The 14835-nt window shown below is 35.3% G+C and overlaps 2 protein-coding genes across 2 annotated transcripts; one reads left to right on the top strand and one right to left on the bottom strand.

The window, feature by feature from the left end:
- The first annotated feature begins 9386 nt into the window (after positions 1-9386).
- Positions 9387-11972, top strand: LOC143540620 (putative beta-1,4-xylosyltransferase IRX10L). The gene is made up of 4 exons (XM_077033630.1): positions 9387-9616; positions 9813-10201; positions 11023-11264; positions 11380-11972. The coding sequence occupies exons 1-4, from the start codon at positions 9511-9513 to the stop codon at positions 11891-11893; spliced, it is 1251 nt and encodes a 416-aa protein (XP_076889745.1). The 5' UTR covers positions 9387-9510; the 3' UTR covers positions 11894-11972.
- Positions 11973-12554: 582 nt separating this feature from the next.
- On the bottom strand, positions 12555-14623 carry LOC143540602 (uncharacterized). Its single transcript, XM_077033618.1, has 4 exons — positions 14358-14623; positions 13323-13581; positions 13050-13244; positions 12555-12958 (listed from the first exon to the last, which is right to left on the bottom strand). Exons 1-4 carry the CDS (start codon positions 14492-14494, stop codon positions 12563-12565), a joined length of 987 nt encoding a protein of 328 aa, XP_076889733.1. The 5' UTR covers positions 14495-14623; the 3' UTR covers positions 12555-12562.
- Between the last annotated feature and the right edge of the window lie 212 nt (positions 14624-14835).

Genomic DNA, 14835 nt, shown 5'->3' with positions numbered 1-14835 from the left:
GGTCGAGAATATTCTTAGCTAATGAAATATTTATCATCACTCCCAACTTTCACTTTATTACGTACAATAATGGTTTATCGAACATTACGTACGCGACCCTATTAAGCGCCGATTTTAGTTTTAAAATCAAATTGCGTGGTAGTAGGTTCGCAAATAAACCTATATATGATTTGTGAGCTAATTCATTGGTTACAATCAACTAATTGATTGGGCGTAATACAAAATTGCATATAAAATCGAATAATTAGAAATTGTGGGAAGAAACCAAAATCAAAACCATAATTCAGCAAATCAGTTGATTTCAAAATATGAGCGTGATTATAAGGAAGTGCGTTATGTTCGGCAGTCCTTACTGATTTTTTTTTCAAATAAAAAAAATCAAAAACAAAAATCAAATTGAATTACGTTTCACCGTGTGATTTTAGTTGACCATCCGTCCGTAATTATGCTCAAATTTGCTTATGATTTTAAATTCCGAGCGTAAAATTGTCGACCAAAATTTGAGCTTAATTGATTTTAAACTGAATCAATTACGAGTGTAAAATTGCCTCCCAAAATAAACTGAATTACTTTATCAAATTACGCTATCAGTTTGATTTGTATTAATTGATAGCTCAAATTAGGTGGTTATCAAATTACGTGTTGTACATGCCTAGATCTTTCAATTAAGCTCAAAATTGAATTTTAATTACGCTAAATCCAAGTTTACGTTTAATACTCAGAGCTTTGAAAATTCGCTCAGCTCAATTTTCAGAGCTCTGAAAAACCGAAAGTGAAAGCTTGAGAAGCAATCAATTGGATTGATATCCGGGAACAAGAACGTGGATGGAGAACACAAACCAATATGCTCGATCGTCAATTTTGATTTGATTTTGTTTCTGATTTTGGTCGGCAATTTTAGAGTCAATGTATGATCTTGGTTGACAGTTTATAAAATGAACATAATTGAATTCTGCCATCATGCTAGACAAAGCGTGCTTGCAACGGTTAATTAAGATAAAGACGAAATTGAATGAAATTTCAATCTTGCAACCGTGTGATTTTTGAATCAAGGGTTGCAAATCTCCCATACGTTTTTGCACGATAAGACATTATTGCCCGATTGTCTTCTGTTTCGATGTAATCCAATAAACAATCAAATTTATTGCTTTATTAATCTTATTTAATCACTCTTATACAACATATTAAAAAAAAAGACATTATTGAATATTAACATTTCTATGTAAGCATATACAAAAAAGAAATAAGCATGTACAATTGTTAAATTTATATTTGGAGTAATTTTGGACAGAAAAACGTTTTAAAAAATGTTTGAAACCGGTGGGTTTAAAAAGTGAAAAAATCAAGTTTACTGATTCAACAAAGTTGTTTGACCTTGAAATTTGTAGGGTTTGTCGGAGGTGGCACGAGAATTCTGGTTCAGGTTTCATCAAAATCAAAAGAGGTATGAACCCTAGCTTTAGAGATTTTAAATATTTAATAGTCTGCCTTTAATTTGTTTGTTACTTCTAATATAAACATATTAAATAAAATGGTGAAAAATACAAGAAAAATAAAGAAAGGTAAGAGTACACATTTTGTTCTTTAAGTTGTAAAAATAAAATGAATATAGTTAGAAAAGGATTATTGGATTTATATATTCAGAACTTTCACATGTTTGGAAACACTTCCAATTAATAAAATGTTTACCATCATTTTCAACTTTCATTTTATTTTTTTATGACACTACCAAACTAGTGAAACTTAGTTTTTTATGATGTGACATTTTTTAAATGGTAAGGGAATACCAGAAGAAAATATGATAAAAGTTGGAAGTGATAGTAAACATTTTGTTCGCAGGAAGTATTCCCATCCAACTAGTGAAAATTGAAGTTATTTAAATCCAGTAACCCTATAAAAAAAGAACAGAAAATCTAATTTTGCAAGTTGAAAAACATAATTTGTTACATATTTTTAAATATATAATGTTTTTTTATTGTAATTACTTTAATTTAAAAACACAAATTTAATTTAGTCAAGCGGTCGGGTGTCGCCTAGAATTAATTGGGATTAATTAGAATTTATATATATAATTTTTCAAATTTATATATGTGTATAGTTAATTTTAGAAATATTGGTTTTAAATAATCCCAACTATTGCCTATTGGTAAATTATCAGTCTCAACTTTACACTTGCCTGCTGACCGTCCCAACTATTTGATGTATTTGTTTTTAACGTGCTGCGACTAACGGATGTTAACTTCGTTAGTGATTTGCTGACGTAGACCTTCTTCTCCGGCCGGAAACCTGCAACTTGCCTCCATTCTCCCTAATATCGTCACACCGTCTCCCTCCCTCTTCAAAAGACATCGGAAATTAAAAAATGAAGTAGATTTCATCTTCTTTCATAGCCAATCCCTATATACCAAACCCGATTTTATTTTCAAAAATTTGAAATCAATGTTACACGATTTATAAAATAAGCATAGGGCTTTTGTTAAGAGGATAAAAACAAGTCGAATGATGTGTCAATTACCTCAAATGGTGCACGATTAACGAGGGTGGACTTCGCCGGAGACAACAACGGCGGCACGCTGGTTAGGTTTCGAATGAGGAGAAAGATAGAGAGAGATGGTGTAACGATATTAGGGAGAATGGAGGCGAGTTGCAGGTTTCCGGCAAGTTTCCGGCCGGAGAAGAAGGTCCACGTCAGCAAATCACTAACGGAGTTAACATTCGTTAGTCGCGGCCCGTTAAAAACAAATACATCAATAGTTGGGACAGTCAGCAGGCAAGTGTAAAGTTGGGACTGATATTTATCAATAGGCCATAGTTGGGATTATTTAATGTATAAAGGTCCAAATTTAGAGACCAAATGTGTTCTTCACGCAGCTGTAAACAATCTCCGATAATCAAAAGTGCAGCACGACAAGCCCAAAATTAGTTCAATATCGATTCAAATTAAGGTTAGAACTCGTTCCACTTTAGCAATTTGACCCAATTTTGACCGATTGGGTCCGATTTTGGGCGATTTGGGGACTGATGTGGGCCGGTATTGACCGACTAGCGGCTATATGCTTCAATTGGCCAAAATCACGGCGTTAGAGTTCCGACTAGCGCCTAGGTTCCGATTAATCGGCCACCCAGGCCGGTATTTACAACACCGTATATGCCTAAAGGACAAAAAAATATTATTTATTTTATAATATCTTTCGTCATACCTAAAACATATATAAATATTATGCTTTTTATACACTTACTTTCTTATAATAAGAATTATGATATTGATTCTCATACGGGTGGCAAAACAAACCCATTTGGGTTGTTTTGGGTCAATTTGGATAACTTTTAAAATTGAGATGGGTCAGGATGGATCAAAAGAATTTTGCAAGAAGGTCAAGATGGGTTGGGAAAATACTAGTGAGTTATGGTTATAGGTTAGAATGGGCTAAAACAAGTTTTATCCAATTTTATTTCACAAAACCCACGGAACCGAATAGAAACCGAGAAATCGAAACCGAAATCGTTGAAACCGAACATATACCGAAACCGACCGAAATGAAAAAAAGCAAAACCGAAGGGAAAAAAAACTGAAAAAACCGAACCTGAACCGAGACAAAACCGAGTTTTTTTTTCTTAATGAACGAGGAATACGGAGAAAATATTTTAGTTATTTTACTTTTTGTGTTTTCAATTTATATTTTGAGTCATTATTTTTTTTGAATATTTTTTTGAGGGGTTTTTGAATCCTTTGTATTTTAACCTTTACTTGGTTCAAGATAGGAGTTAACTTTACCCATCTTGAGTTCTTGACCTATATCCATCCTAAACCGAATGAAACCGAGAAATCGAAACCGAACAAAAACCAAAAACATTGAAACCGAATAGATACCAAAACGAAAAAAAAAGCAAAAATGAACCGAAAAAATACCCGAGCCTAAACCGAGACAAAACCGAGTTTTTTTTTTATGAATCGAGGACAACGGCGATGACATTTTAATTATTTTACATTTTGCGTTTTTTATTTATATTTTGAGTTATTAATTTTTTATTAAATTTTTTGAATATTTTTTTGAGGGGTTGTTGAAACCCTTTGCATTTTAACCTTTACTTGGGTTAAGATGGATTAACTTTATCCATCTTGACCCATACCCATCCTAACCCTCTATTTTAAAAATCCATTCTGACCCATATCCATCCTGACCCAAACCCATCCTAACCCATCACCCAAATCCAACCCAACCCATTCATATTGCCACCTCTAGATTCTCAAAATATTGGAGGATGGTTGTAGCTTTGTATGTGTGGAGCATTAATTGATTACTAAGGGCATTCTTTACTCATCCTCTAAAATTATACGAGAGGATTTTGCAAATCAAATGATGGGGTTGTGAGTGGTTTTGGGTAAAGAAAAAGGAAAATATAATGATTTTTTATAACTTTGACCAATTTATTTTTTAATATTTATTAAAAATGGTTGTGAAAGAATGGAAGAGGAAAAGTAATGATAAAGATATAGAAAAATATTATTTAATTGAACATGATTAGAAAAATATAATGATTTTTAGTTTAATTATAAAGATGAGGATAAAATATGGATCAAGAATGCTCTAATAATTTATGTAAGAAAGCAATGCATGCATTTATGCTAAGAAAATAAAAATAAAAATAACATTTTTATGAATAAATATAACATTTTATTTAGAAACTTCAAAAGTGAACAAAGAAAAGTAATAACAAATTGGTGGCCGGATGAAACACACATATATTTCGGGTTTGATTTATATAATTGTTTTTATCTAAAATAAAATACGTGTGTTAAGTGTAACCTCTTTCGGTTGCGGAATTGCGGATACATAAATCACATGGCTATAAAGTTGTCGCCATCCTCAATGGAGCTAAGAATATGGGCCTAATTTGATGGGCTAAATTTTTATATGGGCAGTGATTGAGGTAGATCTTTAAAAAAGTATATATATACAAATACATGTTTTGTAAAACAATTTTCAAATTTTGGATCGGGACCTATTTGGGCTCTATGTATGTTCGCATAGATGGAATACATTATAACTCATTTGGAGCCTTGGAGGTTATGCTCATTATTTTAGCCTTTAGATAAAATCTTAGAGGAGCATCTCTAAATGCTACACTCCACAAAACCTTCACCTCTACATGTTGCATCTCTTAAAAACCTTTATTTTCCTTACAACACTAAACCTTCACAAACTCAATTAAAAAAAATATTAAAATTATATAAAACATATGTAATACGCTTGTGAGAAGAAGGGGGCCCACCTTCAAGTCCAAAACAAGGTCTGCAAAGGCGAACTTAACTTTGGCAGACTTGCTATACAATGGCGGAGTCTAGATTGGGGGTTGTTTGCTTAGTAGGCATCTATAGAACGTGGCTCACAAACCTCCCATTAAAGGTGTTCTTACATACCTAGATTTATACGTGTCAATAATTCATCAGGTGTGAAGATGAATAATGATGGTAAGTTTGAAAAAAAGTGCATTTGCTGATTACAGTAAGTCAGAAAATATAGAAAAGGATGAATAGGTGATTGATGAAAAGAAATGTGTAACTCAAGTAATACACTAGTCTCAATAGGTAGAGACCGGGATGAGTTTTCCAACTCTTTAGACTAGCTCATTTGGCCATTTATTTGTACTTGCATTCATGGAGCTTAAATTTCCTTTTTGGTTGAAAATCTTCGCAAATTTTCTCTTCTGACATGGGTAAGTGACTAATATGTTAGGAGTGTATATGACAGTAACCAAAATAATCGAACAAATGAAGGTTTGGTTTTATGGTATCATAAAAAACCGAACTTTTGGTTTTGCATGTAATTAAAACAGAACCAAACCAAACTAATTTATGGATATGCAATTTTTTATTTTACATTCTAAGTAATTTATAAGAATTTAATAAATAGTATGGCCGAAATATATAATAATCAATTATTTATTAATTAACCGAAAGATTTAGGCCCAAATTAACTATTCTGGGCCAATATTTTCGGGCCCAAAAATTCAAGCTCAAATAGCAAATCCGAAAACCGAAAACAAAAGGTTCTCATAAAAGCAAAACCAAAATTTTGGTTTTAGGTTTGGTTCGAACTAATACCGAATCAAACCGACTCATATACACCCCTACTTTATCTTTTTATTTATTTATTTTTTTGCATTGCATCTTTTACCTACCTAATCACACATTTTTTTGTTAGATTTTGATATATTGATAGCAATCACGTGTGTTTCGATTTTATTACAAGCTAATGTTAATTTTTTTTTTCTTATAAGACAACTTCTAAATTTCATGTTTTCATGATTAGATCCAAAGTTCATGTTTCCGCTACATGTCTTGGTTTCTGTTAGATTGTCACCTCTAAAAGTCCATATTTCCGTTACTATATCGAAAATGCGAAGGTAAAGTGAGTTGATCCTCACGAGATACGGTAAAAAAAATCACATGTTTAAGCTCGTTTATAACAAGATACAAGCATCCAAATTCCCAAAAAGATGGCATGTTGCAATCTACAAAAGGAATGCGAATTACCCTACATATAAAAAATGAGGAGGTTTTATGATAAAAATAAATAAATAAATAACCCACAAAGAACACATGCAATATAAGGACAAGGAAAAATGTTTCTCTTCCATAAACAACACCTCATTTAGCTCAAAGTTCATTGAAGACTATAGAGGTAGGATCCCCAAACCCATCTAAGTAGGATAGAGGCCATCAAGGGTACCACTAGATCCACATGGCCCTCGCGGACCAAGATAAAATTGCGTTCTGCACAGAAACTTGTGCATATTGCTACAAAATGATGCCATTCGGATTAAAGAATGCATGATCTGCTTATCAATGGCTAATGGATCGGGAGTTCAAGGATCAAGAAACTTGGAAGTGTATATGGATAACCTAGTCATCAAGAATGCAGAAGAGCCCTCGTTGTTGAAAGACATCAAGGAGACTTTTAACCCACTTCGCGGGATCAACAAGAAGCTCACCCTGGGCAAATGCTCCTTAGGAATGGAGGAGGGCAAGTTTCTCGACGTCATTGTCACCAAGGATGGCTTCAAAGCCAATCCTGAAAAAGTGGGACCCATCGTCAAGATGCATCACCCGCCACAATAAAACAGGTGCAAACATTGAATGGGTGCCTTGTGGCATTAAATAAGTCTCTAACAAACCACGCTGATAAGTCGTTCCCATTCGTGTTCACTCTCCGCAACTGCCTAAAAAGACACAGTTTTGCTAGACCCTAGAGCCGGAATCTGCATTCCAAGAGATCAAATCCCGATTGATCGAACTCCCCACCATGATAGCACCACTTCCGAATGAGTACTCATGTTGCATCTCTTCGCCTCAAATAGGGCTGTCGGCGTTGCACTAATGGCAGACAGGAACAAAATACAAACTTCTATCTACTATGTCAGTCGCACACTCACCGACACAGAAATCAAATACTCCACCCACAAGAAACTGGTACTCGCGCTAGTGCAGGCTTCCCGCCGCCTACGCCGGTACTTTCAAGGACACCTAATCAATGTCCTGACCAACTACAAGCTCCACAATGTGCTTTGAAAATCGGAGCTCTTAGGCAGGATCGCAAAGTGGGCGATAGAGTTAGGGGAACATGCGATATAATATAAACCCTGACCCGCAAAAGGTCAGGTGCTTGCTGATTTCATCGTAGAAGTGCCCGCAACAATGGAAGAAGAATGCCGCCGGGAGCTAGAACCTCCAGTGGCACAGGAAAAGGAAAGCATTTTGCGAATCTACACAGTCGAGGCCTCAAGTGATGAAGGCTCAGGTGATGGCTTTCGACTCACAATTTATTGAAGAGATATACACGATAGGCGAAGGGTAAACCATGATAATGAATTCTCACATGCAATGATGTTGGACCTTAATCTCGATTAGACAAGATCACAACCATAACACCAACTGCTGTGCCATATAAAAGGAAACTGAGCTTTGCAAAAAGGGTTTTAGATCATCTAGTCAAAAGGTTTAACAAGCAAAAACACCCGGAGCTTAGAAAGAAAAAATAATGTACGTCATTCGTAGCTCGAGTTCTACCTACCTCCGATGTAAACATCAAGACAAACACATTACTAATCACAAAGTCAGACCATAACCAAGAATTGTATGCCACAAATTATATCATGATAACAACAGAAATCAAGGTCAAAATATGAATTAGCTCGTAATGATCAGACGATTTCAAGTTATCTCGTAATGCTTTGGGAAGAAATATAATAAAAGAATTGAGATTTGAATAATTTATAATGTGCAACACGTTGGTATTAAAGTTGGAAATATGATGTTAATAAATCAATCTAGTATTTTAATCATAATAGTAACAATAAAGAATAATATGAAGATTTCTTGTCACATTCAAATCATAAAGAGAGGAGCTAACAGCCTAACAGTAACCACTTGTGGTTTATAGTAGCAGTAAGCTTGTGTTTTTTTTACTAGAGATCCTAGTTTGATCTTTACTTATGTCATTTTTTATAGATTATAGTAATGAATGATTTGAGTTGGGCCTTATGTAAGGTTGTCAATAGAGGTATAAAAACAAGCGGTTTGAGACCGGTTCATGGCAAACCGACTGGTTTGATAAGAAAAACGGTTTCACCCAAACCGGTGCATGAACCGACCCAAACCACTGATTTGGTACAGATTCCCTCTTTTGAACAACCAAACCGGTTTTAAAATCAAACCGGCTCTAAACCTAACCGACCTGGACCAGGTCGGCCTCTTTGGCTTCTAAACCGGTTTGGGTCAAACTGGTTTTGACCAGGCTTTGACCAAACCGGTTCGGTTTATTCGATTTATAAACCAGTTCGGTTTGGGAAAGAACCGGTTTTATACACCTCTAGTTGTCGGTCTGAATCCCGAGCCTACCCGGGCTTTCGTTCCACCATGCGTTACGCCAATGAGTTTTGCTCTTGTGGCGACACAACAACTGTCAAATGGCAGCCGACGGTATGGTTTTCCGAAAGAATGCTCTAGCCAAACTCTAAAGCCAGCTTGACCCGGTTAAAACAACATGCTAGAGTGGGACAACTGAACTCCCTAAGTTTAGAAGAAATTTGCTATTAAAAAAAGAAAAAAGAAAAACAGCATAACACTATGTTAAACTAATAATAAAACATTTAACAACCTACATTTCAAAATCAAACTAGTATTTCATAATTTATGCTCTCATCTACAAAGATGTTTATATTTTAAGAAAGAAAGAAAGAAATGTGTAACGACAGCTTTGACAACAAAACCAAACCAACTCAGATGCCTCCTTCTCCTCTTCCTCCCTGTTTCTTTAAGCAATTTGACCTAAATACCCAATTTTTAAACATCAGATTCCAACAACCACCTTCTCTAATCTGATGACATTCCAACCATCTCTCTGCCCATTTAAGTAACCAATAGCTTGTGGGTTCTCACTCATTTCCCAAAAAGATCATCTTTTTACACTTCTTGTTCATTGATTTCAACAATTGAAGACAACCCAGATGAGTAATTTGAATTGGGCTTTTGTTTTGCTGGTTTTATCTGCTTTTGTGTTGAATCTTGATGCGTTTGAGCTTCGTAAAGGTCAAAAAACCGAAAGAATTTCAGGTAATTTAAGCACTTCAGTTTCTTGATTTTGGTCAATTGATGATTAGTATGATAGACTTAGATTTGAAAATTAGGGTTTCATTTGAACTTGATTTGGGCAAATTAAATTTAGGGGTATATTGGTAATTTTATTAATCAAGATCCCATAAATGCATAAGTTTGTGCTGATGCTAGTTCAAATGGTGAAATAATATAGGTAGTGCTGGTGATGTGTTAGAAGATGATCCAGTTGGAAGGCTAAAGGTTTTTGTTTACGAGTTACCGAGCAAATACAACAAGAAAATATTGCAAAAAGACCCTCGGTGTCTTAACCACATGTTTGCGGCTGAAATTTATATGCACAGGTTCCTGTTATCGAGCCCCGTTAGAACCCTTAATCCAGAGGAAGCTGATTGGTTTTACACGCCTGTTTACACCACGTGTGATTTGACACCAAATGGGCTGCCATTACCATTTAAGTCACCAAGAATGATGAGAAGTGCGATTCAACTTATTTCTTCTAATTGGCCTTATTGGAATCGGACCGAAGGGGCTGATCACTTTTTCATTGTGCCGCATGATTTTGGTGCTTGTTTTCATTATCAAGTATGGATCTTTATCTTTCTTGTTGTAGGCTTGAGTCAAGGTCAGGCACTCGGGTTGGGTCAGTTTGCCCCCCTAAACACTTTTCATCAAAATTTTAACTACTTTTTGTTAGTAATTAGTTTGTCAAGCTTGATTCCAAGAGTCATACTATTTCAATATCGGTCTAATATATTTGAATTAGATGACAACAAGATACTTTAGGCAAGAATCATACCATTTTGATTTATGCTATTTTATTTACTTGTTTGACCTGTTTGATATAAAACATAACCCAAACTGGCCTATTCATAGTAGATATGTCGAAAATGCTATATCTAGTCTTGAACTGCTTTTTGTTTTTTTTGTTTGTTTTTTTTTTGGGGGGGGGGGGGGGGGGGGGGTTATGGTGAATTTGTCTAAAAAATTGTCATTTTCTTAAAGTTGCAAGGCTATTTTTTACCTGTTTGACCGGTTAGAGATAAAACATAACCTTAACCGGCCAATTTATAATTATAAATTTATGTGTCGAAATTACCATTTCTAGTCTTGAGGGACTTTTGTGTTTATTTTTAGGTGGGAATTTGGGATTGCTTGTTTAAATAGCTTATGCTTATTAGCAGATAATTGCCTTAAGTAAAACAACTTATATCCCCTTAGGGGTGAATTTGTAATTGAATCCACTAAAAGTAATAATTTTGAAATAATAATCTTAAGTTGCTTATAAATAGCAACTTATTTCACCTTAAATTCTTAAAATAAGTTTTTCCTTTATACACACAATCAAAGGGTCTTATTTGCTTTTAAATAAATCTACTATATCTAAATATTGAAGCTTATTGTAGGAAGAAAAAGCCATTGAAAGAGGGATTCTTCATCTACTCCAACGAGCTACTTTGGTTCAAACATTTGGTCAAAAGAATCATGTTTGCTTAAAAGACGGTTCAATCACAGTGCCCCCATATGCACCGCCTCAAAAGATGCAGTCCCATTTAATCCCTCCAAGTATTCCTCGATCCATCTTTGTCTACTTTAGAGGCTTGTTTTATGATGTTGGAAACGACCCCGAAGGTGGTTATTATGCAAGGTACATGCCTTCTATATTCTTAAAAATAGTTAGTTATGTATATATATTATATTCATGAATAATCCTTATCATTTTCTAAAATTTGATGCAAATTTCGTTTTATAATCTTTTTTAGAGGAGCAAGAGCAGCAGTGTGGGAAAACTTCAAAGACAACCCACTCTTCGACATCTCAACCGAACATCCAACAACATACTACGAAGACATGCAACGAGCCGTTTTCTGCTTATGCCCACTCGGGTGGGCCCCATGGAGTCCACGGTTGGTTGAAGCAGTTATATTCGGTTGCATTCCCGTCATCATAGCAGATGACATCGTCTTGCCTTTTGCTGATGCAATTCCATGGGAAGACATCGGAGTTTATGTAGACGAAAAGGATGTTCCAAATTTGGACACCATTTTGACATCAATTCCAACGGAAGTTATTTTAAGGAAACAAAGATTGTTGGCTAATCCTTCAATGAAACAAGCTATGTTGTTTCCTCATCCCGCTCAACCGGGTGATGCTTTCCATCAAATCTTGAACGGTTTGGCCCGTAAATTGCCTCATGATAAGAGTGTTTATTTGAGGAAAGGAGAGAAGGTTTTGAACTGGACTGCGGGTCCGTTAGCTGATTTGAAGCCTTGGTAATGATGGTTTTCGAGTTTATAAAATGTATGGTTTTTGTTGGGTTTTAGTGTTTTACAGTGTAGATTTCAAAGTGAATTGATGATTTTTGAATCTTATAGACTTTGTTCTTACCATGGTTGACATGATACGTATCTTTGTATATTAAATGAGTTTGGTAAAATGTATGTGCCATTCTACACTCTTACAGTAATAATGTCTGCCTTACTGATCTTTTGAATTTTTTTATGCATAGCTTGAGCTTTAGAATTAGGGTTCAAACTTCAAAACGAGCTGAGTAGAGCTTGAGCTCTCATAAAGTAAACAATCCAAGCTCGAGCTTAATTGAACTCAAGCTCGGCTAGGATCGTTTACACCCCAAATTCGTGAAATCTATGAACTGGTTAATTGTTTGTACAAGTAAAACACAATGTAAACGTATAAAACATTTAATTTATATAAAATCACATGACTAAATCCTCTATCTAGTGGACCAAGCATTTTAAGTGAACCACTTGAACTTCAATAACGACTCACGACACGACCCTACCCGACCCAGGTCAAGGGAAATGATAAAACGAACGTTAGCATATGAGACACCGTAAAAGATTTGCATTATTCTATTTTTGAACCTTCTACACCAAAAGTTACCATTAAATCAAAACTGTTCTTCCATATATTCCACATCACATTTCAGAAATGTATCTCGCGTCTTTCTGCAAAGAATTTGCCACTAATACACATATCCGGAAGCAACGAAAGCCATACCGCTGTATCAGCACCTTCTTCAGGTGTAACCAGACCTGCCCAGCCAGTCATGGCGGTCTTGACCCAACCCGGACAGTAACAGTTGATGTAAATCTTTTCACCTTCTGGTCGACCCGCCAGTTCACGGGCCACCAACCTCGTGTATGCATTCACCGCCAATTTCGACAGTGAATAATCTGTATTGTTTTGTGGCCATCCTCCACTAGTCCAACTCCCATCTTTCACTTGTTCCAAAAACTTATTCACTGTTCCATCGATTAACTCTTCGGATAACGAGTCGACATCTTCTAGTTTTTGTCTTAATGCATCATCAGAAATCCTCTTAACATCAAGTTTCACAAATTATATTCAAGTAAAACAAATAATCCAGAATGAATAAGTTCAAAAGTTAAATGTGAATTTAAATACTTACATTTTTCCTGCCATTAAGTCTTCCCAATCGCGAGCTAACCGTAACAATTCGAGCACCTGCAGGGTTAGCCTTCATCAAAGGGATTGCAGCTTTGATCATATTCTTGGCCCCGGTATAATTAATGGCGATAACTTTTTCAGCAAATTCAAGAGAATTCTCTGACCCAATATTATGATTAAATCCTGCATTGTTTATCTGCAAAAAGAACTCAAAAATAAAGGAAAAAAAACAATATGAACTCATTGCTTGTTTTGTTACAAGTGATGATATTACCAAAATGTCTATGCCACCATAGTTTTGTTTTATCCAGGAACAAAATGTATCAATAGATGCTTTATCTATAACATCTAGTTGATGGAAGACTACTTTTAAGCCGCCTTCTTGAAGTACTTTTGCTGATTCTTCACCTACAGCAGTCTCTCTTGAAGTAAGAACAACGGTTAACCCATGCAACCCGAGCTGGTGTGCAATTTCAAATCCGATTCCTCGATTTGCACCAGTCACAATAGCTATTGTTTCAGCAGACCACCACCTACAGTTTATACAATAATAAAACTCTATGCATCACCTTTGTGTTACCAGAGTGAATTAACTAGTAACCACATAAAGTGGCAGCCAAGTTATGTTTTTTGTGAACAAGTTGTAAACCCTAGTTAGAATCTCTATTAAAACATCCGTGTACTGTGACGAAATAATTATTTTCGTAGCAATGGTACCCATTTTCTAGTAGTATAGTAAATCCAGCTGGTTGCAGTATGTGGACATAGTCAGCGTAGACCAAAACACGTAAATCTTTTATCTAGTGTTCGGTTACTAATCTACTATGTGTGTGTGTGTGTGTGTGTTTGCGTAACCGAGATCTAACAAAGAGAGAATCACTAATTTGAAAAGTATATGTGATGTATCCTTTGCAAATTTGAAGGTCTCATTTTTCGTTCATATGGATTTGATTTAGGAAAGGGCTATAGCTACACCAACCCCACTTGATTTCACACCATCTAACAATTTACACAAAGCACTCGTTTTGATCAAAAATGTCGAACTTTGAAAACTGTTGATCAGAACGACCATTTGAACGATACCCGGATGTTCTGACCATACTTTGAAAACCGTTGGTTAGAAAGGCATTGGTCCAATATCCGGACGTCTATTCATGACCATAGGCGGTCAAACTTATAAATTTTCTTGTCAAAACGACTGTTCCACCCTATCCGGACGGGTGTGGGACCGCCCCATATACGGTCAAACTTTGAAATAAACGTGTAGTAATGAGAATTAAGACGAAATGCTTAATGTATATATATATACCTCTGATGATCGGAATAAGGAATGGAACGGATTAGAGAGATCTCTTGACGACGTTTCTCTCTACGTTCCTTGGCTCGCTCCTTCTTATCCATTTGTTTCTCTGTAGTAGTAACATTACTATTATCCATTGCATCCATCAAATCAAATCAGCTAGATTTCGATTATGAGTTTGAGTTTGCCTTTAATCCATAATTTTAGGATAATTTGAGGTGTGAGAGATACATGCATTCATCCATGCAATGCAACCATTAACTTTTGCGTGACCTCCGGTGTGTGTGTGTATATATATAGGATCAGGATCATGTGTTGAGAACTATGAGAACCATTTTGGACAAAAAAACGCAAAAATAAAAAAAATCATAAAACAAAAAAAACACAAAAATAAAATAAGTGAAAAAACTAAAGTTCATATTTATAATCCCGATTTCTAAAAAAACCGTAAAAAAATCTTGGTTTAGCTAAATTATACATATATGCA

This window comes from Bidens hawaiensis, unplaced genomic scaffold (assembly GCF_021521415.1).
Source record: "Bidens hawaiensis isolate Kalapana, Puna unplaced genomic scaffold, B.hawaiensis_p1.1 tig00012283_1, whole genome shotgun sequence".
Classification (NCBI taxonomy): Eukaryota; Viridiplantae; Streptophyta; class Magnoliopsida; order Asterales; family Asteraceae; genus Bidens; species Bidens hawaiensis.
Note: the sequence above shows the minus strand (reverse complement) of the source record. Positions and strands in the feature narration are given on the sequence as shown.